The 24,267-nt window shown below is 47.3% G+C and overlaps 1 protein-coding gene across 3 annotated transcripts in view; it reads right to left on the bottom strand.

The window, feature by feature from the left end:
- Positions 1 to 9,530: 9,530 nt before the first annotated feature.
- Positions 9,531 to 24,267, bottom strand: part of runx1t1 (RUNX1 partner transcriptional co-repressor 1) — a 47,901-nt gene continuing 33,164 nt past the window's right edge. Inside the window, exons 4-11 of one of the 3 annotated variants that reach the window (XM_084695930.1) lie at positions 23,679 to 23,768; positions 19,508 to 19,689; positions 15,463 to 15,776; positions 14,452 to 14,540; positions 13,764 to 13,959; positions 13,446 to 13,514; positions 10,744 to 10,934; positions 9,531 to 9,869 (exon numbers count right to left, since the gene is read on the bottom strand). In XM_084695930.1, coding sequence (XP_084552056.1) covers positions 9,555 to 9,869; positions 10,744 to 10,934; positions 13,446 to 13,514; positions 13,764 to 13,959; positions 14,452 to 14,540; positions 15,463 to 15,776; positions 19,508 to 19,689; positions 23,679 to 23,768 — 1,446 coding nt within the window. In that variant the 3' untranslated portion in view covers positions 9,531 to 9,554. Of the gene's footprint in view, positions 9,870 to 10,743; positions 10,935 to 13,445; positions 13,515 to 13,763; positions 13,978 to 14,442; positions 14,541 to 15,462; positions 15,777 to 19,507; positions 19,690 to 23,678; positions 23,769 to 24,267 lie in introns of all 3 variants that reach the window. The other 2 variants (XM_084695928.1, XM_084695929.1) reach the window with 2 other exon arrangements.

Here is a 24,267-nt window from a genome sequence, read left to right on the forward strand (position 1 = left end):
CACGCCAGCGCGAGGGGCTCAGGTGTGTCCCGTCACTCCTCGCCTCGTCAGACGCACTTATTTACCTCCTCCTGCCCCCTCCCCTCCCCTCCCCCACCACCGCCACCCTCCACCTCTCCTTCATATCTCTGCCTCTTCCTTTATGGCACCGCCAGCAGGCCTCAACCGCCACCCCCCCCCCCCACCCCCCCCGTGCCCTGTTTCACTCTACTGCTCCACGGCTGCCCGGGGAACAGGGAATGGTGTATGTGGGAGTGTGTGTGAGGGTAGGGGTGGTGGTGGTGGTGGGGGGGTTGGGGGGGGGGGTCTGGAAGGATTGAGACTGCGTATGGGTGAGTGAACTAAAGAGAGACGGCGAGGTAAAAAGGAAGGGAGGAAGGCAGAAGCGGGTGACCTTGCGGTTTTGGAAGCCCTCTCAGGTGCACACCGAGGAGCTTGGGACAGACACAGAGGAGCTCTCACTACTCCCTCAAAGGGTTTAAGAGAACATAGCCCAAACCGTGTAACATTCAGCAACTTTAAGTCAAGTCCAAAGAGTTCAAATCCAGTAATGCTTCCATTTTGACCTGCGTTGCCGAGTGGACGCACATCCCAGAATTTTTACGCCCAGCAGGCTCTATGAGGGAGTTTTCAGCATAGCTTCCAAATGCACTCCCTGAGCTAAAACAGCTTTAGACAGGAATCAAGGGGAAGAGACAGTTGCCAGTCTCAGGTAACGGTCCTGTGTTTTTATGTTATATCATTATAGAATGATGTACCAGTCTCAAGGTTACAAATGAACTCATAGGGATGCCTCTGCAACTTCTGGATGCTTCAGTTCAGTTCAAAAGACCCCTGCCAATTCTCCAGAGAAACCAAGTTTCAGTTATCTTTTGAAGTTCAACTTCCCACATAACATGTTATACTGTGGTGGAGGTCATTTGTCTTCACTTATCTCTATTCAGACCTAAACATCTAGCTTACTCTAGCTCAGTACTATTAGAAACGCAAATAGATACGCGTCTTCAGGGACAAACTCCCTTCCTGCTTCTTGTCTCCTGTATTTATCTATTGGTCGACTGGTGAGACCCTACTTGTGTCTTTGATCCAAAATAAAACCGATCCGGAGGGAGTGTTGTCTAAAATGGGCATGGAACATTCCAGTGTGTTGAGTCTCCCAGAATGCACCATGGCAAAATGGCCTTGGTGTCCTGGTGGGTTTAGCCTGGAATGGAATGGAATAGATCAGATGGCAGCTGATTGGACACACAATGTGCTGGCGCTGATAAGAAGTCTACTCACTGGATGCGCCGAAAGTGAATCTGTGCACATCGCCTCCGAGAATGAATTCAGTTGAATACGGCCTGATCCCCTTAGCTGTTCCTGTGTCCATGCAGTACATACAAACCTCCCCTGATTAGCCTTACTTCTTGTACAGTGCACACACCTTCCCAGATTTGAGTCATCGGACACACCCATAGCCATACACACACAAAAAAACACACGCGTTCCTGGATTTTGCGTGCGCCGTCAAATCTGTGCGGCGTGCTGGGATCTCTGAGCGCCATCCATCATGTGCTAAACACACAGTAGGCAGCAGCGTGGTGCCCTCGCCCGCTCCTCATTCAGAACTCATTACCCATCAATCACCTGGGCCGGCGGGAGAACCGATTGGCCCGAGAAACTCCCGGGTTCTGCTCCTCGCAAGGCGTTTGTGTCTGCACTTTTCACAAAGCGTATCTGCCCACAAAGTCAGTGTCCAAAATATTAATAATAATAATCATAATAATAAGACTTTATTTATGTAGCACATTTCATACAAGAATTGCAGCTCAAGGTGCTTTACATAAAATCAATGAAAACAAAGTAAGAAAAGTAATAACAAATTTGATGTTTGTCGTTTATAAACTCTTGGTTTCTGATTCCAAATGAGGCCTGGGTATAGCTGCGTCAGGTTTTTCACTGTGTTCAATCCTACAGTACAGTCAAAAGGGAACATTTAACGCAACAAGCTGCCTCTACAACAGTATACCACACACAAATACACAACTGTTCCATAGGCTTGTAATCTACGTATCGATACGCGGCTTGGATTTACATATCTGTGTGTGTGTGTTAAACAGCAGGCTGTGTTTTGGATGGATTACATGTTTTCCCAGCCTTTGAAAAGCCTCAATCTTTTCTTTACTTCTCCTTCCTTCCTTCCTTCCTTCCTTCCTTCCTTCCTTCCTTCCTTCCTTCCTTCCTTCCTTCCTTCCTTCCTTCCTCCCTCCCTCCCTCCCTCCCTCCCTCCCTCCCTCCCTCCCTCCCTCCCTCCCTCTCTCTCTCTCTCTCTCTCTCTCTCTCTCTCTCTCTCTCTCTCTCTCTCTCTCTCTCTCTCTCTCTCTCTCTCTCTCTCCTTCCTGAGCTCACCTGCTGGTAGGAGAGGCTGTGAGGACACAATGTCTACTTTGTCCTTGGCCTGCAGGTGCCTTAGTCCTTACTTCATTCCATCCTCTACCACAGAGCTCTTTATTTTCTCTCTCTCTCTTTTTTCCTATTTCCTCTCCCTCTTCTCTCACTTCTACGTTTTAATCTCTCAGTATTCCCTCCGTCTATCCCTCTCCCGTTATCTCTCCTCCCCGCTCTAAAACATAGCCCGCTCTCCTCTCTGTTCCGGTCTTATCCACCGTGAGCTTCCTCGGTCCAAACTGATAGTCTCTGTCGGCCGCGTGCATCGCTCAGCCAACCCCGAGAAGAGACGTTCACCCTCAGCCTCGTAATAATGTCATTCACTCTGAAGGCTATTAGCAGATTACCCTGGCCTGGGGCAGCCAAGCATGTGTGGAGAGGAGATAACCTTGTGTTCAGTCATTTAATATCAACACTTGCACTCGTTCTTACCACGTTAACGGAACACAAATGCAGCGCCGTCCCCTTGCAGACAAGCCCACTATCCCTTGGTTGCGGGGAGAAAGAGACCAAAAATAAAAAGGGATTACAAGATAGGGAATTCCTGAAGATTCGCCGGAGAAGTGTTGCAAATCACCCCGAGGATTGGGAAGTGATTAAAATAAATAGGCTTCTGGGAGATTTAGTATGGCTACAATTTATAACTACATTTTCCTCAAGGGCTATGGTTACTTTTGCCACCTTACAGATCAAATACAAATAATGCGGAAAAACTCTGTAACACACGGTTTGATTTATAGCGAGAGAGGGAGGGCAGAGAAAATAATTGTAAACCGTTTAGAAGCAGTCTTTACGGAGTTCAATCCCACGCTCTATCCCGGGGAGTTGAATTTGTATCCGGCGTTAGCTATCATAGCGTCTAGAGTATTGCTCTTCTCCCACTGCAAGCATAGCGAGGGCCATACGGGTTTGGCCCTATCACTCACCACCACTCGCGCTTACCAGCATTACCGTCGCTTTATCTCATCGCGCGCAGCCTGCGCCGGCGCCCAACAGCCGACCTTCTAGGCTACTTTACTAATAACCTATTTCTTATCAGGCTCTCTGCACCTCTGCTTGTGATCAAAGACCCAATTAATAGAGCGGGGAAAGGTGAAGCATTCAAATAATGGAGACAGCTGTTTTTCTCTGTTTGAGAAAATCCATTTGTATTGTTATCGGCCAAGAGCAGCTTCCCAGACTGCCGCTTAATTCAAGCCCTGTCTGCTGTGGAACGCCATACGATAGAGAGAGAGAGAGAGAGAGAGAGAGAGAGAGAGAGAGAGAGAGAGAGAGAGAGAGAGAGAGAGAGAGAGAGAGAGAGAGAGAGAGAGAGAGAGAGAGAGATGGAATTTAACAATGAACTTTTCTGGGAGAATGGCAGCAGTAATATCGCCACGTTGCAGCTCATCCAACCAGCTTTATCTAGTCTAAGTGGTAATATGGAGAGATAAAGGGAGAGAAAGCGGTTCGAAAAAAGGTTTGTCGCAGACTCCGGAGGAGGTTGCGACGGCATGGTCCCTAGCTTCTTTGTTGTTAACTTTGAAGGAAGAAATGGCGAGGTATGGGGGTGGTGGTGCGGGGGTAGGTCAGACTCCCGCTATATCTGTGGGTTAATTGTGACTTTGATGGGGGTGGCTAAATGTGCTTAAATGATTCCTGTCAACGGCCCTAATCTAATTGGTTGACAGCTGTCACCTCTTTCAATGTCAACTGTGTCTGCCTAGCCTTTTAATACAGCTGAGCTGGCCCAAACACTCCAGCAATGAGTCATGACCAGCAGGATTCAGCTTGAACTTGAAAGGAAAAAGAAGACAAGAATTTGTCAGTTAAACCAATACATTATTTAGTTGAAATATGAATTCGGTGGAAGACGAGAAAAGGGAAAAGCAACTTGTGTCAGGCCGAAAACTTCTCAAGCTGTTTCAATGTTTCAATAACTTGAAACATTTGAGCATTATGACGACACATTAAACAATTTATATGTAGGGGAATACAAATGGCTGACCACTAGTCACTTAGAACTCTGTCGCCCCAACTGCTTTAAATGTGTGTGAAAAAAAGACATTCAAATTATGTTACACATCAAGACGCTATTGCAATAATCATCTTTGGAACCTTTTTAGCTGGCCTGAAATCAATGTCTATGATGTTTTCTTATGTCATTATGTGTGCATCCAATAAAGAAATCCATACATTTCTGTTTTTTTATAACCACTTTTACCAGCTGAAATCCCATTATTGGTTCTTAATAATTTTCTTAATAATTTTGACACCTCAAGAGTTGGTGTTCATCAAAGCATGGTAAGTAATGCACTGCCACAACACTCGATGCCTTGAAACATCAAATCCCTCTCATGCACTGTCATATCGAAGGGTGTGTGTGCGTGTGTCTGTGGAGGGGGATCATCTTCAATCCGTTTTTTTCAATGTGTCTCGCTAACTCCACAACTGACCGAACCACTTTTAGCAGCTAGCTGTGAGCCTGATCAAAGTTCCCAAAAAGCAACACTGGGACCCAGGACTTCAAAGACATTGCGTACCGATACCTAATGGGTGAGGGACTCTTTACAGAGAACACGCCGCCGATGGGTGCTGTGGGCTCAGAAAACATAGTCATCTTTCATTAATCATGATCAGACAAGACCACAAAAAACACCTGAAGACTGCATCCCCTGGTAAAATATTGGATGAGGCCACTTTGACAACATTTCAAGAGGGTTGAAATCTTGGCAATTTTAAAGATGCTCAGTTAAAGGGACACCCGGGGAGAGAGTGTGCTTTGGGAATAATGCCTTTGAGAGCACCAACTGAGTGGCTTTCAAAGGGAACATTTTCTATAATCAGAAACCAGTGCATTTGCGGAGCACAGCTTAGGCTTGCAGTAATATTTGCAAGAAACATTCACACTTAAAGTAACACGTCAGGGGGCATCTCATGCTTTCATGTTTTAACACGTGGAGTTGGTTATTCCTCCATGGGGAACACAGACAAGGAACAAAGTTGGGTATAGAGACAACGTACCGACTCATTTTCTCTTTCTGTCTACAAAGAGAACACAACTCAAGTCTCCAAGGCAGGTATTAACATATTTATTACACTGTAAAGAGAACAACAATACCAGAATTATACTGCAAAGATTCACAGACTGACAGACCATATATTACAGCCCAAAAAAGTAAAAAGAAAAAAAAAAACAAAGAAAAAAAAACAAAGAATTGAAACGAGAAACCACAAGTATGACATAGTAGACTCAAAGTTCTAGAGTGTACTAAACCCATGTGATGTTAAAACCACTGGGGTCAGTCAATTTGGTGGTTCCTGTTTGAATTAAGTATTGCACAACAAGTTCAAATCATTTCAGTTTTTTCACAATAAATTTCCCAACCACCCCGTTCCTGGCCCAGAGTTACCCCAAATTATAGTTATTTGCTTTAAAACTGTACCCCGAGGCAATTTTCCAATGTTTTCTTTCGAAATAAGAAAATGAAATAAAATTGTCCCCTCAAACTGTTTCTGAAAAAACTGGCATGCTTAAATTCACAAGCCTTCATCCATCTTTTCAACAAGCTTCATATTTTGAGAATTGTTCCTCTTTGAAACAGATCTAGTGGACAAGCCATTAAGCGTGTCCTACAACAGAGACAAAGAGAAAAGAGAAGAGGGAGAAGGAGACAACACCATTTCTTATCTGTAACCAATGCTTTTATCTTCAAAACTGATCCGCCACTTTCCTCATATGTAGCACAGTTTATTTGATCTGTATATTTACAAATCAAAGCTTCGACGTATCCTAGAAATGTGACAAGCATAAAGGAACGTAACAAAAGTTCTTTATTCTTTTTTTTTTCTCATTTTATTCTATGCGTTAAGTTTTTTTTTTTTTTCATGAGGTCTGCATTGTTACCAAGTAGTGATATGGTTTTGCAGCTGTATGAGCTTCAACTTTGGGTTTCATTTCCTGTTCTCTTGTGCCCATTTGGTTCGACTAGACCAGTGTCTGCTCATTGACTGGTGCTCTTATCGTGCTGTAAGAGGTAGAGTGAGACTTTTTGCCACAGAGGAATTTGTAGCAAAACAGACATAGAGAAGAGAAGAGAGAGGAGGGATATAAGTAGAGCTTCTCAAGGACTCGGTAAGCAATTTCTTCATGTTTTTACCCAGGTTTGCCCTGATAGCAATGAACACACATATCTTGTTTATACTTTTGAATACAACACATTTGTGTTAAACAGCTTTGCTGCTTTCTTCACAGCTTCTGAGGAGTCATGAGTTGGTGTCAGACACCTTTTTGGATTATTTAACCCTTTAGAGTCAAGAATGCAGGTTTTGTACGAGAGAGAGCTGAGGAAGGAGAGAGAAAAATACTCCGAACAATCTGAAACCTGTGTAGAACCTACTCACCAGGAGGTCAAAGGTGAAATACGCTTGTACGCAGCACCATGGTATTTAGGGGAAAGAGCATTGTGTATGTTGGGATAAGTGCTCTCTTTCTGCCAATCATTGAGGTTTGTTAGCCTTGTGTTGAAGACATCAAGTTCAGAGATGAGGACGTTGTTATCTGTATGGAATCTAACTGCCGACGTGCACTGAGAAAAGAACCAGGAGTTTAAATGACTTTTGAAAAGTCGGGCAACTCTCTTGCCTTTTGAGGGTTCATGACACCCCAACTGCTTAAAGCTGATGTGAGGCAAAGTCTGATATTTGTGTAATGAGAGAAAAAGCACACTAACATAAGAGGTGGGAGGAGACCTCACAAACACAACAAGTGATCCATTGTCGTGGATACAGCGGTTGTCATGTAACACCCTTGGTATTATTGCTCCTGTTCCACTGTAAGACATGATCTCCAATGCTGTGAAACACTATTCTTAGTTTGCCCACACAAGCTGAGCAAGGGCTGGTCATGCTTCTGAACAGGAAAGGGTTAAAGTCTGAAACTGAAACCGCCATCCACCACTCCAACTCATGAAAGCTTGGAAAAATACAGCAAAAAAATAAACAACCATACAGTTATTTGAAGAAACCTCTTTTTTTATATCTTGAGTCAGGATTTGGTCCTTGGTGTCAGTCTTTGGCTGTCGTCCACATTTTTTAACTTGTGTTAATACTGTGTGTTACCTGGTGCTCTGCATTGTTAAAGCTGTCAATCTGAATCTACACCTTTGCATTTGGATAGTTAGTTTTGTAGAGATTTTTTTAAAGAGTTTTTTCTTCTTTTTTTGTGAAAAATAACAACAAATACTTGAACAAATGTTCAGTCATGTGCATGCACTGTCTGTAACTATTTAAAGTAAAAGTTATGACATCTTGGTCAGGAAAAAACAAACCAAAACTAAATATTAACAATAAGTGGGTTGTGTTTACACGTTTCCAGCTTTACAAAATAAAAATAAATGCACGGAACAGGTACGCTAGCATTACATACAAAAATTGGTGAAGCATGGCACTATACCTGAAAAACAAGTTTTGACAAAATAAGCATGCTGAAATAACCTTTGTGACAGTGCAAATACATTTATGTACGTCCCTTGTACAAAAACATTAAAAGGTTAGCATTCCATGAAACATGCTAGTTCTCAGAAAAAAATCTGGTTCAGACTGTGGTAGCAGCTCTGAGATATAGCGTGTCTTTTCTTGAGGACAAAAAAATTACGACCAATAAAAAATGAAAAATCAAACAGATAAAAAATAAAATGCATCTTTCCTTCTCAAAGAACTACTAAGGAACTACCATTTACACACATAAATAGAAAAGCAGCTCAGAAAAGTTATGTTTCATTTTTTTTTTCTCTTTTTGTACTGGCTAGAAGAGGGATATGAGGACCAAAAAGTAGTGACTGTTTAAAGTACTATGTATTTCCACAAGCGTCCAACACATATACAATAAATAACCATCGGTGACGCCACAGGACAGAAATGTTAAACACTGGGAGATCTACAAGGAGGAAAACATAATAGTATAGAGGAATATTGGCGGGCTTAGAGTTGGGTACGAAGGTCTACACTGTCCAGAGTCTGGGGAGAAAGACACCGGGATGTGTCATGGTGTTGTGGTGTGTCAGCCCTTGGTTGTCAGTGGCTGTCATTGTGAGGTTCTGACAGTTTTGCACACGGGTGGGCTGATGACTACCTTTCTTGTAAGCTGTTCCTTTATCCGATGACATCGCCCAAAGATTCTCTAGACAAGAGTACCCCCTCCACATGTAAGGTAAAGATTTATGTCCCATCCGAGATTGCTATTCCCTTTGCCTTTGCCATCCTTCAGTACGACAGCTTTGTGTTTCCCAGCCCATTGACCTGGATATTATTAAAAGTCAGGGGGAGGGGGTAGTGGGAAGGGGAGGGAGGGTAGTAGGGGGAGGGGGGGCACAGGATGAACAGCTGGGGTTCTTCACAATCTGGTGCACATCTGCCCTGTTCTTGTAGAAGCCCAGTTTGCAACCCAGAGATTCAGCGTCCATCCTTCTGGCCAAAATGTGTGTCTGCTCCTCTTCTGTCCAGTCGGCCTGTCTCTCCGCCCTCCAGGACACATGGGTCTGCTGATTTTCTTTAGCAGAGGACTGGTGGTCTTTAGCTTGACACGGCTACAGCTAAGTCATGTCGTAATCCCTTGGTATGTTGTTTGGTAAAGTGTCTTTTGTGAGGTCAACTCGTTTCATATCCCAGGTACAGGAAATAGAAGCAATTTGTTAGAAAAAGAAAAGAAATGGGGAGGTCAGATATACTTGTCTGGAGTTAACCACTCTTTCTGCTCAGTCTCTTTACGTTCATATTTACAGGAAACGGAAGATAAGCAACAATGACATCAACAACAACGACAACATAGACAACAATAATAGCGATAGTAAAGGTTGAAGGACATTTAATAATTAAAAAACAAAGAATATCTTTGCGTTCTTGAATCATGGCAAGTCAATATGACCCGATATGGAGCTCTTACTGCTTTGTGGTCACTACTCCGTCCAAGATAGATAGATCGTCGCCATCTCTCTTTGTTAGCACATTCGCTTTAGCATTAGCATCTTTGAGTAAGTGAGGCAAGTGAGACAGTCACGTTGGGGGTTGGGGCAGGTGAGGAGAGTTAGGGACAATGGAGTATACGTGGGGGGGGGGGGGGGGGGGGGGTTGAGCGTCTGCCATTATTAGCGCGCCGCGGTTTCGAGGGCGGTGGAGGGGGTGCCTGGGGTAGCAGAGCGAGGGGTGGCGTTGGCAGGCGGGGTTGCGGCCGGACTACCGGCCCCGCTGCTCGGGGTGGCAGAGGAGGAGCTGACTGGGGCGGGGGTCTCGGGCCCCGGGGCAGCCCCTCCTCCTTGTTGCTGTTGCTGGGCCTGGAGGGTTTGGCCACACACGTGGTGGTGCTTTTCCCAGTCCTTGTGCTGGCAGAAGGAGCCGCAGTAGCGAGCTGTGTTGCAGCCGCTGCAAGTCTCGCTCGCCTTGCGCCCACAGTTCCAACAGCTCTAAATGGATGGATAGGAGAGAAAAGTGGGTTACAACCACGTTCAAAACGCTAACAGTCATAAAAGTCATTTTAACACATTCCGCACAGTATTTGATACTCATGTTCAAGGACAGGAAAAACAAACAAACATTGATATCTCCTTTTCCCTTGCTGAATCGATTCAAATAAAAATGATTTACCAAGGCACATTAGTAACACGTTAGCTCCTCCCAAACTAGAGAGGAGATCAAGCTCTGGTTGAGATTACACCTGAGGCCTTTCTGTATACCTTCTTCAAGCTAACGACGTGGACAATTACGACAGCATGTTGGTGCACCAGAGACGGCAGACCACAGTTATAAACAGCTCCTGAACCTGATTTGGGGAGGTTTGAAAAAGGGAGCGACCCCCCCGCCCCCTCCACCCCCTTCGGTAAACATGACTCTCGCAATCAAAGTCAGATGTGTGTCTGCGTCCGATCCCCCCCCCCCCCCCCCAACTGATTAACCACTGAGGTTACCAACAGCAATTAGTAGCTGATGCTCTGCGTTCTCAGTTTCCCAATGACAAATCTGCACTACCTTTCCAAACACGGTAGCGAATGTGGGGGGGCGGAGCAAAGAGGAGTGTTTGTGGTGGGGGTTGGCACAGACAGACTTGACTGCGTTGGTCATCTCATTGGTTTGCTGTTTCTCTTAAGCTTCCGTTAAGATCTTCCTTTGCCTTCGGAGTGATCATGGTGACAACTAATCGTCCTCTACCTTGTGGTATTAAAGCTTTAAAAGCTAACAAGATCATCAGTTCAGAAATGAGCATTGGAATACTTGATACATAATGAATGACTCGTTAAAAGGATGGAGGTTGTGGGAATTGGGGGGGGGGGGGGGTTCTACCTCGCTGGAGTCTTCCTGCTGGTTGATGACCGTGAGCGCGTCTTCGGCCGCCTGTCTCTTGGCCTCGGCCACAGTGCGCTCCATCTTGGCGCGCTCGGTGCTGATCATGTCGTGGGCCTTGCGCTCGGCTTCCGCCACGGCCTTCTGGAGCTCCGACATGGCCTGCCTCTTCACCTCGTTCACAGCCTCTTCTGAAAGACAGGGCGGGAGAGGACCTCAAATACCCAGCTGACAAACCACGGTGAGATCCTTGTACCTTCTTAGCCAGCTCGCTGCCCCTGACAAGGCTAGCGTGGTTTTGAAGGAGCCAAACACTTCATCAAGTCAGGTTAAGTCTGTCGCCGGGTTTGAAGGACCCAGGTTCGCTTACTTTACACCTGTAGATTAATGCATCTGCTGTCACTTTTCCTTTTCCAAATACGACTCAGTATTTGAATTTGGAGTCTTTTAAACCTGAGATGTTGACAAAGTGAGACTGCTCCTTTTATCTACTAAAGCCTGAACTTTCAACAAGAACAAAGGATTTTGTTCTTGTTCTTGCGGATTTCATGTGTCCTACTTGATTTTAAACACTAATTCCCTTATTTCCTGTAGCTCAGGCGTTTGTAAAGGAAGGACTGTGAACTGAGAGCTAAGTTGAAACGAATTATTGTCTTTGCATATCAAAGACCAATTAGCACATGCCTTTGAAAAAAAAAATGTAGCATGTGTAATTGGTTTGATCCACTAGCAAGTGAATGCATGATGTTTAGAATTCACGTGTATGCCTAATTGCAAAATTAATTGGACTGATGATTCCTGTCTTTGATTACAATGGGTAAACATCATAGAAATACCTTTTTGTTGGTATTGTTTTGCTTTCGATTTATATTGAAACTTCTGTGTAAAGGTGCAATGGCATTGATCTCAGGTAATCAAAAAAAAAGCAATGTAACAACTTTTGAGTAATTTTCTGCCTGCGTGCTCGCTAACCTGAAAGCGTGGGTGTTAAACAGTGGAATTCCAGCTGAACGTCAAAGCCAGGCAGTTCTCTTTTGTTTGCTCCCATCAAGGCAGTAACTGGACTAATTGTGTATGCAAATCAAGCAATTTATATGCATTTCCATTGTGATCCCAAAGGCCCATGCAGCGTGGAATGTGGGGAACCGGCAGGGCATCGTGCAAGGTGCTTGAATATTTATCACCGACTGTAAACATTTAGCCCACTGAAACAGATGTATTCACTGCAGTCTGCCGTTGTGTAAAGAATGTAATTTTGCAAACCTCTGTAGAACGTATTCAAAGCTGTCACTTTCACACCACAATATTATATTGAAAATAATACAGCGGACTAAAAAAAGATTGTGTCACAAACATGGATGAAACAAGGAACCCATACACCTCTTTCTAGCCAATATATTTCCATCTTCCAATAGCCCAGTTGTCCTCCCCTCAATTGGAGAGGCATGCTGCCTTTACATTACACCATATCAAAACATCTACATTCATCTGCACGTATAAGCTATTTCATAAAGGTAGACATTTTCTCTATTGTGATTGAGCTAAATTGTTTTTTTTTCTCTCTCCACTGGAACTTAAATCTACTGTGAAGTCTGAGGTCATGGAAATTGTTCAGTGCTTCTTGATATATGCCTTGTGCAGGGAAGTGTGATTACACCAAACACCACAGATGGAAGATCAGTCTGAAGGGAAGAGAGCTGGTAGTCGAGTCACGGCTGTGCTACTCAATTCAATTTAAATGCATATTACTTGTTCAGAGTATCTTTCACACATCACGCTTGGTCAAGCAAGGGCGTCAATTTCCTTTCCCTCGGGGGTTTCAAAGAAGTGCCATTGACTGGTAGATACACATATGAGATTGCCTTTCACAGAACTCTTCCTGATATTCTAGAACATTCCCTCAGCAGTTTAGAACATCGTAGCTGCTGTCCAAGAACATCAATAACGACCATTCCAGGTCAGTCTATTTCAGTGTGGAACCATGAAGTCTTTTAAATAAATCAGCTCGCTTTATAAATATGATCTGGTAAATGTTTTACTGTATTATAAAAATCTCTTATGGTATGACAAACCAGCCTCGGTTACAAAAAACAACAGCAGAATTCATGCTTCTGTACCTCTAATAGCTAAACCATTAGACTGCTGTAAAAAATGAGGTTGGATTACTCAAGCTTTAAAAAAAGGAAAAAATACAGAACCGTTAAAACCATTTCATGATCTGACATCATATTTGGAGTGTGCAAACCTCATACAGAGAAACTCTGTCTTCCAGGCTTACTATTGTATAATCCATGTAGTATTCTTTCTCTAGTGTGTAGAACTCCGTCCAAGGCTTCTGTGTCTGTAGCTTTAGAGTCTCTAGTTGAGGAGAGGCTGAGTGCTCTAGGCGTTAACATTCTAAAGGGAGGCTCTTAGTCAGAGAATAGCAGTGTTTCTGTTTGAATAATACGTGTTTGAATGCCGCAGACAGATGAAAAGGACACCTGTTTTGGGTTTAGAAGCTTGCTAATAACTACGCGGTCGCAAAACGCTAGGGAGAGCGCCGTGTGACAATCTTTGCCAATGCAAAAGTATCGAACGTATGGGGGAAGAATTCAGCGTGAACCCTGGAACCATGCTGGTGTGATAAACAATGTGTGTGTGTGTGACTTCATTGGGTGCGTGTTACAGGACGCTCTCAGTGGGGCGTGAGGGCCACTCACCGGCTTTCTTCCAGATCTCTTCTGGAACATAACCAGACACGGGCCTGTGCATGAGCTCCCTGTGGATCTCTGAAAGGCACACACACACATACACACACACAGTCATGTCATCTGTCAGGATCAAACACCAACAATGTTCGACTCGAACTATAAACAACCATACCGCAAACTACTAATCCAAACGCTAACCAGTTAACCTCTGTGCTCTATCCCTCTAACCTCTATGTTCCAGCTGAGGCCGTTTGAAAGTCTACAGTAAGGACCTAGAAGGCAAAAACGACATAGCGGAAATTCCGCTTTCGTTCAAGTGATCCGTACCTGGCGTGGCGGTCTCCTGTCCGGCCGGGCTCTGCTGCCGCGATTGGCTGCTGCCAGTGCCCTTCTTCAGGTCCTCGGCGTCGCTGTAGCGCCTGATCCAATAGTTGAGCTCCTCGCGGTCGGCCTCCTGGCAGCGGCGCAGCACGGTGAGCGAGCGGCGCGTCTTCTCCACCATGTCCATGATGCAGTTGAGGAGCTGTGGAGGGGCAAGGCGCTGAGTACACGCACACACAGACAGAGGCTTCACTAGGGCTGAACTGCCACACAGACACACACCAATGACAACGAGCCGTCCGCGCGTCGCCCCCCTCCCCCCCCGTTCTGAGCTGAACTGCTTGTCGACACACATACACACCCACAAACCCGCCCCCCCGCCGCGCGAGGTACTCCAACGTGAATGCCCCCGAAATCGTTCAAACTGAGGGCCGCACGCGATCGAAGTACTGTAAGTGCACACTCGCATATAAAAACGTTTTCTCCCTTTTCCAAAATGCTTATCTCTCTTTAAGTCAACCTTGGCTACAGCAGTACGTAGTCATTCTCAAACAAAAGTATTGAATCCCCCCCCCCCCCCCCCCAATTCTTTTCATCATCTTTTCAAGCGACACACCGACTCTGTAGTCACAGAAAGAGCTAGAGGTGGACTAGGCACAGTATAGTAATAAAAAAATGTTATTACTTTTCTTACATGGTCAAGGTGTTTCCACTCCTCGGCCCATTCCCTCTCTGTGAGTCTGTGGTCAATGACCTCTTCCTGTCGACTCCCCCCATGCATCCCTGTGAAGCGATAGAAGAGGAGGGAGGGAATGGAGGGATAAAAAGGGAAGAGAGATGGATGGAAGGCCAAGCGATGGAATGGATATCGAAGAGAGTAAGATAGAGATACGACGGACAGAGGGGAAATGGAGGGATGGGACGGAGGGGGGGCGGGGGGGGGAAGATAAATAGAGGGTTAGGAAAAATGGGGGCGAGAGTGAGAGAGAGCTAGTCAGTTGCTGCCCGCTCATGGACAGACCCGCATGGAATATTCCTTCTTCCTGTCTGTCCATCATTCATTAGCTCCCGGATGACACACTGCCTTCACCCCTCTCTCCTTCCCTCCACCCCCTCACCCCCACCTCATCTCTTCCATCTCCAGAACTAGCCTGAGGGGATAACCACCTAGCTGGTGAGTGAGACCCACACTGATGAAGCTAACACACATTCTCATAGACATCCATCACTGGGCCAGACATGGTTAATGTCTTTGGTATTTTTAGACCCAACTAGTCACATGCACTGAGGGCTGAAGCTTAAGCCTCATCCACACCGCGATACACTCAAGACAGATTCTTCTTTATTTGTGCAGTGATCCCACCCCCCTCCCAACCATGACCCCATCCCCAACCCCTCCCCCCAGCCCCCTGCCTCTGTATAACCCCCCCAGGCTCTGACACTCCTTCACTTCCCCTCTCCCCCTTTCTCACCTCCCACCTCTGTCTGCTTCCTGCTTCCTCAACTCAACCTTAATCCCTCCCTCCCTCCCTCCCTCCCTCCCTCCCTCCCTCCCTCCCTCCCTCCCTCCCTCCCTCCCTCCCTCCCTCCCTCCCTCCCTCCCTCCCTCCCTCCCTCCCTCCCTCCCTCCCTCCCTCCCTCCCTCCCTCCCTCCCTCCCTCCCTCCCTCCCTCCCTCCCTCCCTCCCCAGGGGGGGGGCTCGTACCCAGCGGCCGTGGCCTCTCCCTCAGCTCCGCGCCCCCGCCGCCACCGCGGTGGTTGTGATTGTGGTTGGGCGGGTGGCGGTAGGGCGAGTCACGGTAGTGGTGGGCAATGGCCATGTCGTCCAGGCGGTAGTGCTGTGGCGGGTGGGGCGGCGGGTGCGGGGGCGTGGGGTGGGCCAGACCCCCGTTGGGCTGGTAGGAGGAGAGGCCGTTTGACGGGCTGAAGCGCTGGCCCGGGCTGATGGTGCAGGGCCTCTTGTTGGGGTGCTCCGCGTGGAGGGAGTCCCGCTCAGGCCCAAATCCATTCTCTTTGGTTCTGAGGAAGGGGAGTGGGGGGGGGGGGGTGGAGCGAGAGGGTGGGGGGGGGGGTGGGAAGAGGGTGAGGAGGACGGAAAAGAAAAGGAGATAGGTGGAGGATATCAGGTGGAAGGAGGAAGAGGCGAGGGGTGAAGAGGAAGGGAAGGAGGATGTAAAAGTGGGAGGCGGGGTAAGAGGAGAAAGAGATGAGAAAAGACGATTGGAAAATGAGAGGGGGAGGAGGAGGGGAAAGAGGCGGAAGGAAGAGGCGGTGGGGAGAGAAAAGGAAAAGGGGGGAAAGGAGAAGAAGGAAGGAGGAAATAAGCAGAAAGGTCCGTTTTTCTACAGCTCAACAGTCCTCCTAAGAATGATCTTCATGGCATGATACACACACATATACTTTGCACCTGGGGAATCTGGTGGTAAATTGTTGAGGCTGTTTCAGGGAAAAGTTACCCCTTGGTGTGTGTAATACAGGTGTGTGTGTGTGTGTTCATGTGCACGTGTGTGCCTATTGACATTTCAGGGTTAAACCCCTCTAGCCCTTCCTCCCATCCCCTTATCTCTCTCACTCTCTATCTCACGCTTTTTTTCTCTCTCTCCCTCTCTCTCTCTCTCTCTCTCTCTCTCTCTCTCTCTCTCTCTCTCTCTCTCTCTCTCTCTCTCTCTCTCTCTCTCTTTCTCAGTTCTCATTTCCCTCCACAGAAACAGATTGAACTTCTTAATGAGCAGTTTTTTATGGTTTCCTAATGCTCAACCCTGGCAGTCCATATGTTCCATCCCTCCCTGCTCCCTTCCCTGCACCCTCTTCCTCTATTATCCCCCCGCCCCCCCCCCCCCCACACACACACACACACACACACACTGTGCCAGTGGCTGTCCCGGTCTGCAACAATGCTGATTTGTAAACACATACATAGGCACACGCACGCTAACACATACACTGTACACACACAAACAAGCAGAACCACACACAAACTCAAGGGCAGGCACTCACACTCATGCTTACACATAGACACACACACACACACAATCTGTTTGTATGCATAGGCACAATTGTCTTCCCCTTTTCTAGGGTGCAGCAGTTCTATCCATACTTTATTGGCTTATTCAAATAACGTCGCCGTCGTCGTTATCTACCGCTTTTCCGGGGGTCGGGTCGCGGGGGCAGCAACCTAAGCAGGGAGGCCCAAGACTTCCCTCTCCCCGGCCACTTCCACCAGCTCTTCCTGGGGGACCCCAAGGCGTTCCCAGGCCAGCCGAGAGACATAGTCCCTCCAGCGGTTCTTCTCTGAGCCCCTCCCGGATGACCAAGCTTCTCACCCTATCTCTAAGGGAGAGCCCGGACACGCTGCGGAGAAAGCTCATTTCGGCCGCTTGTATTCGTGATCTCGTTCTTTTGGTCACTACCCAGAGTTTGTGACCATAGGTGAGGGTAGGAACGTAGATTGACTGGTAAATAGAGAGCTTCGCCTTTCGACTCAGCTCCTTCTTCACCACAACGGACCGATGCAGAGCCCGCACCACCGCGGACGCCGCACCGATCCGCCTGTCAATCTCGCGCTCCATTCTTCCGTCACTCGTGAACAAGACCCCGAAATACTTAAACTCCTCCGCTTGGGTCAAGATCTCCTCCCCGACCCGGAGATGGCACTCCACCCTTCTCCGGTCGATAACCATGGCCTCAGATTTGGAGGTGCTGATTCGCATCCCAGCCGCTTCGCAATCGGTTGCGAACCGCTCCAGTGAGAGCTGAAGCTCGCGGCCCGATGAAGCCAACAGGACCACATCATCTGCAAAAAGCAGCGACCCGATCCTGAGGTCACCAAACCGGACCCCCTCAACGCCCTGGCTACGCCTAGAAATCCTGTCCATATAGGTAATGAACAGAATCGGTGACAAAGGGCAGCCCTGGGGGAGTACAACTCTCACCGGAAACAAGTTTGACGTATTACCGGCAATGCGGACCAAACTCTGGCACCGGTCGTACAGGGACCGGACAGCCCCGATCAGGGAATCCGGTACCCCGTACTCCCCCACATGAGCCCCCCAGGGACACGGTCGAACGCCTTTTCCAAATCCACAAAACATGTGTAGACTGGTTGGGCGAACTCCCATGTACCCTCCAGGACTCTGCGGAGGGTATAGAGCTGGGTAGAGGGTATAGAGCTGGTCCATAGTTATTCAAATGACTATGCGGCAATACGGTATACATAACCTAGGATGAGAATGACTACATTGACTCTTACACAAACCTTACTTGGGGAAGGAAACAAACATGTGCAAGACTTCCGCAATGCAAAAAGGCACAGCACTCCGAGGTGCAATGTGTATTCCTAACCAATTCCCCAAGGCCTGTGATATTAATCAGAGGGGAATTGACCATGCATTGTATTCTGTGATTAAGGACCAGTGAAATTTCCATTCAAATTCCGATATCCCTTTGCTTGGGGTCCAATAAGGAAGCAGAGCAGAGGTAAGCAGAAACAAGAGGTGCTTAGCTAGCCGGATTGGTGTGGAGGGCTCATCTGTATGTGTTAGCACATCTCCCCAGGCTCACACACACACACACACATGCACGTGTACACAAACACACACACACACACACTCATACACACACTTAGATGCACGCCAACATGCCCGACCTCATAGGTGAGCGAATGCATGGATAGACGCAAGCGTGCACACATACCCACTCACACACACGTACAGACATAAAACTGCATATCTTCCGTGCTAACACACACATACCTACCTCCCCATAGGCTCACCCTCTGCGCCGCACACAGCAGCAAATATGCAGGTATTACAGAAAAGAAGGCAGCTCAACCAACCTCTGGGAACTGAGGTGAGAATTATTCATACCTGATCCTCTATTCCTTTCTTTTTTCCCCTCAGCAAATATAAAAAGTAAAAGGTCTCCCTGCTTATATGTACACACATATATATATATATATATATATATATATATATATATATATGATAAACAACAAAAAAAAGTTATCTCCGTTGGAATTTTCCTCTCACAATTCGAAAAGCACACATCGGCCTCAGCGTTATGGCCGGAATATGGAATATCGGTTGTCTGCCTCTCTGGAGGCTTGACTAGAGACTGCCAGTCTGGAGGCCTCGGCCGGGTTTTACGGTCTTCACGTTCCCTGGATCGCTCGTCTCAGCTCCCTTCTGCTGGGCTGAGGAGCGGAGGGCCAGGGACCCCGGACAGAGCCCGAGTCTTACTTCAACTCAACACACACACACGGTGACGTGGACACACACACGCACACACCTGCACACACACTCACATTACACACACACGCACACACACTGCACTCCGTTCTCCAGATGGGAGTTTGGCCCTGACTCACGCATCTCAGTCTTGGTGGACACAGCTGGTTGTGCACCATTAAGGAGAGGAGCTGACAAACCCAATGAGCCACGCCACAAGGCACAGAGTGCTGAAAGGATGCACCCCGGCGCAGAACATAACATCTCATATTCTTGACAGGTCCATCTCCTGTCTGCCTCGGAGCAGTTACGGCACAAGACTCAAACCCCTCGGCATCCCCTTTACCAAGAAGCATATCATTAGACCTGCTTCTCCTGTTATTAGGATCGCAGCGCCACTGACGGACTCATCCATCATCCATCGGTTGTCAGCCCCGTTCCCAAATGACGGGCATGCGCCACACTGTGTGGAACCGGCGGTTCCCCACGTTCAACCCAACGGTCCCCACGGAACCTAACACTCACCTGTCGGGCGTCCTCCTCTTGCCGTTGTCGTTGACGTCCAGCATGAGCTCGGAGGAGTCCACGGGCGAGGAGGTGCTGGTGTCCAGGAGGAGCTGCTCGTGCTGGGCCAGATACTGGGCCGGGTTCTGCTTGGCCAGCCGGGCGCAGTGGAGGAGCTCCCGCTGCAGTAGCGGCAGGTTGGCCTGTAGGGGGAGACGGTGGTTAGCGCTGGAGGTTGAAGCTGCTTTTTCAGTGTGTCAAGGTGCAGAGATACAGACGAGAAGCATCGCTTCTGCCAAGTGGGGAAACGGACGTCGGGGTTTCTGTAATAGGGTAAAAAACGAGTGTTGGTGGTTATTCATCAATTCATCAGTCAGTCATTCACGAAAAAGCCTTTTTGCGACAGGTCTACTGAGGTAAAGAACTCTCTCACACACACACACACACACACACACACACACACACACAAGGTGCTTTGCAGAACACTTGGTTGACCTTTGAAATTAGAAACTCTCAAGTTCCTTTTCAGTGAGAGCAGAAGACTATTTTGCCGTGTCACTTCCCCCTTCAGTGCACTGTTCCCCATTTCCATCAAGACCCCAGCTTCCTGTCACTGACCCAGCATGCATTAGTCCTCCCGGGGTCTCTCTGCAAAAAAGAGAGAAGGAAACACAGAGTGCCACCTTCAAAGCAGAGGGGTCGGAAATAGCAGGTATTTTCACTCCTTTCTGTCTCGTCCTTTCATTCTGGTGAGGTAACGAGAGCCGGATGGGGGATTGAGGGAAGGGGCATGGGAGGACGGGGGGTGGTCCTGCTTTCTTCTGAAGACGCTCTTGAGAGGTTTTGCCAGTTACGCCCGTGTGACTTCAAAGAAGCCTGATGGAGAGTTTTCCGAGGCGACATGATGAAAGGGTAGTGTCATTCTCGTTACGAAGTGGGGGAGTCAGAAGGGGGCCATTTGCCGCGTCCAGATCGGCACTGGCCTTTCCGGGAACGACGGAACTGTTACTTTGTCTGGCTTTCTTTGTCCCCGCTCATCTTCCCCTCGCTCCTAACCCTCTCGTTTTTGTCGCGCGCAGACGGCTCGCACTCTTCTCCTCACCCTTCTGCTCCTCCTCTCCCTCTTCCTTTGTCTTTCGCTCTCTGCCTCTCTACATTGCGGCTCCCCGATCCTCCCAAATGACCACTTGCGTCCAATCCAAAGTCCAAACTGGTCCAATATTGAGGATGCGCTCTTGACTCCATATTTCACCACAACATAGTAGTTATTGACCTGCCGGCGGAGAAAAACGCAGATCGTTCTCTACTGTCCTTCCTCACAGCTGTCAGACTCAATGATCCATCTCCAGTTTACGACGATAATTACCCTTCTGACTTCCCTCTGAGAAAGAAAAGAAAAATGGATCGTTTTGACCCCGGTGAACGCTTGCTTGTGTTAATCAGGAGGTCCTCATAATTGCAGCGTTCGTTTAGCCGAGTCATCTTCCCTCTCGCACCAACCGGACTTGATGAGATTTGCTGGGACTGGATCCGAACTGGGCCAATCTTTCCATATTGTGTTTACGGTGACGCGTTTATGATGGTATCCCACTATAAATGCTTACACATAGAACAACCGCATTTTGTAGATGCTGCGAGGATTCAGCTTTTACTATCTAGGGTTGTAAAACAGTCATGTGTTTGCAACATGTTAAACAAAATTGATCCTCCCATATAATGCACATCATACCCTCTCTCCCTTGAATGTACACAGACGCATGGTGCTACTTTGCTATGGGCGATGTCCTGAAGGTTGTTTTTCTAAGAACCTTGAAGTCACTGCAACACTAAAGCAAGCAACTTTACAATGGGGAGAAAAAAAATTAATAGGTAACATTAGCTTAATGAATCCCCCCCCCCCCCCCCCACCTGTCCTGGTGCACGTTGTTGCAGCTGGGCTTCTGCGTACCTATAAAAGCCCCTTCACACACGCACACACACACATCTCCCAACTCCCCCTCACCATATGGTCCCAGGTATTAAAGGCTCCGTTGAGGGAAAGCACTAAAATTAGACGAGGGAGAACGAGAGAGACAAAGCGAGAGAGCGCTTGGGAGAGGCGGAAAAAACCCTGAAAAGTTGCATCTTTGATTTCGGCCCTCCCTTCCGACTCAGTAATACAGAGACCATATGGCCAGGAGAGCGCAGGGGAATGAGAGAGAGAGAGAGAGAGAGAGGGAGAGTGGGAAAGAGAGAGAGAGAGAGAGAGGGAGAGTGGGAAGAGAGAGAGAGAGAGAGAGAGAGAGAGAGAGAGAGAGAGAGAGAGAGAGAGAGAGAGAGAAGACAATACAATACAATAGAGGATAGAATGAGATAGAGACCCACGAAGGAAAGAAAAAGCGAGTATGGAGAAAGAAAGGTCCCGGTTCGCCTCACTATCCGTCCACAACCAGTTAGACGTCTCTGTTGGGACCAATTTGGGGCAGGGCGTCCGATGGCCGCGATGGAGCTGAGAGTAATGTCACCGGGAGGCTAGGAGGCACAAGGCCCTCTGTGGTAGCCGTGTTCAGGGACAGGGGACTGTGCGGTCTGGCTGTCGTAAATAACAACCGCGTTATGTCGCTGTCAATCAGAGAGGAGGGAGGGAGAGAGGGTGCAGAAAGGGAGGGAGGGAGGGTGCAGAAAGGGAGGGAGGGGGGGTGCAGAAAGGGTGCAGAAAGGGAGGGAGGGAGGGAGGGAGAAGAGAGGGACAGTGTGAGGCAGAGGGGGAGAGAGTGTATTTATAATATGAATCGCTTATTTATACTATTTATACATGGAGAGTTTTTTGGAGATCTTAAACGTATTCAGCGAGAGGTTTAGAGAGAGTCCAGTGAGAGGGGTTCTGCGTTCTCTGGTTTTCAATGTTTTCTATCCGTCAACAAAGATGTGATCCCAGCCCGATGTGGACACGGCCCCACACAGCACCCACACAGGAGCCCTGTGCCTCCATACCTCCCAGCCGTTTCTCACGCTCAACCAAAACAAAACCCGTTTGCTGTCTTTCACCTGAGCACCATTACGGCTCACACATCATCCAATCTCAGTGGAAGATCACGATTTGCCTATCTGAGTGGTTCGAGTGATTGAATAGGGCATTGATACAAATCTCAAGTTAGTCCAGAATGTTTCTTTGAGTCCCTCAGTCTCAATAAACACACACGCAAATACGCACACACACGCACACACACACACACAGACCCACACACACAAACATCCACACAGACCCACACACACAGCCCAAGAATTATGGAAATAACCCAGGTCTCACTGACAAATGCAATGAATCAAGGGCACAAGTAAATGTTAGTCACTCCAGTACCTTCTCTCATGTTACAGTGCTTATAGTCCAAAATGGGAAATAACGCCTCCAAATTTAGCTGGAGAGAAAAATCAATTTGGGAGCCGGGCCCTAGCCCTCCAACACAGAATAAAGGCACATTGTGATGCAGCCAAACCCAGCATTTGCTATGGTTGCTGAGGTTATGTCAGTTCAAATCACTCTATCTGTTTCTTTTTCTGATCAAATACAAGTTGGTTTACACACACCAGATGCTAATGCATGTATAGCGAGACACACATGCACATAAGAATCCTTCAAATCACAGACACACAGACACACACGCACACACACACGCTAAGGAACAGGAAATTCAAGGCAGCGCGGCTCATGGGATAAACATGTATGCCTCTTGCTTAGACTGTTGCTCTTGTTGGTTAATGGTAGCTGATTTAAACTGTTGTATGATATTTTAGTTAATCCTATGTTATTGCTTTCCTACAGGTACACTTGCACTTAGGGATTTGTGTTGTTTAATGGTAACTTGCTTAACTACATGCTCTTATGGTTTCTTCCCTTTAGCACTTATTTTTTGGTTGTTCACAATGTGTTATTAGTATCAGTGACCTATGCACTTTGTAAAGCTCTCTCTTGGAAGTCGCTTTGGATAAAAGCGTCTGCTAAATAAATACATGTAAATGTATGCTTTCCTTCTTGCTGTGACTCTTTGGTCATTGAAACAAGGAATGAGAGAAAGAAAGAGAGAGAGACAGAGAGAAAAAGAGAGAGAGAGAGAACAGGCGGGGGGGGAAAGAAAAATGTGCAATTATGCACATTTGCATCGCGGCTGTTAACATGGTTTCCAGAGATGGATGCAGGGGACTTGAGTCATACCTTCAGAAATGGGATGACAAAAGGACGCAGGGGGAAGTTGGTGGCTTCTTGCAGTTTGGAGTGGAACTCCTCAATGGTTAACGTGGAATTCTGGAGAAGAGAGAGCGAGAACGAGAGAGGGAGGGAGAGAGTTAAAGGGAGAAAAAGCAGAAAAACACACATGAATCCATATGGAAGACATTATGTGATAATATTACTTATTGGAAGCTAAGCTGTATCCTGCTCTGGATTGAATGATTTGGGGTTTTAATGGAAGCCACATGTGTGGGGCCACAGCGGTGAGGAGAAGGAGCCAAGATGTGGCTCCTACAGCCTGTCATTTAGGGCGTGTAAATAACAACATGTAACAATAGCAGAGCGGAAGTTACAATCCCATACAAATACACAGTGCTCGCGTTTGTCTCCTATTGACATTGAAGGCAATACTGGAACTTGAACAAGCACTGAATTGTCAGAGTGAAGATGAGATGATAAAGATGGAATACTCCTTATTTACCCACTCGACTTTGTTTTTGGTCGAGATCAAGGTTTTATTTGTGATGCCCTTATTGCACTGTGTCTTGTAAACACCGACTGTTCCCGGGCATTA

This window comes from Hypomesus nipponensis, chromosome 4 (assembly GCF_054491055.1).
Source record: "Hypomesus nipponensis isolate SF chromosome 4, ASM5449105v1, whole genome shotgun sequence".
In the NCBI taxonomy this organism is placed as follows: domain Eukaryota; kingdom Metazoa; phylum Chordata; class Actinopteri; order Osmeriformes; family Osmeridae; genus Hypomesus; species Hypomesus nipponensis.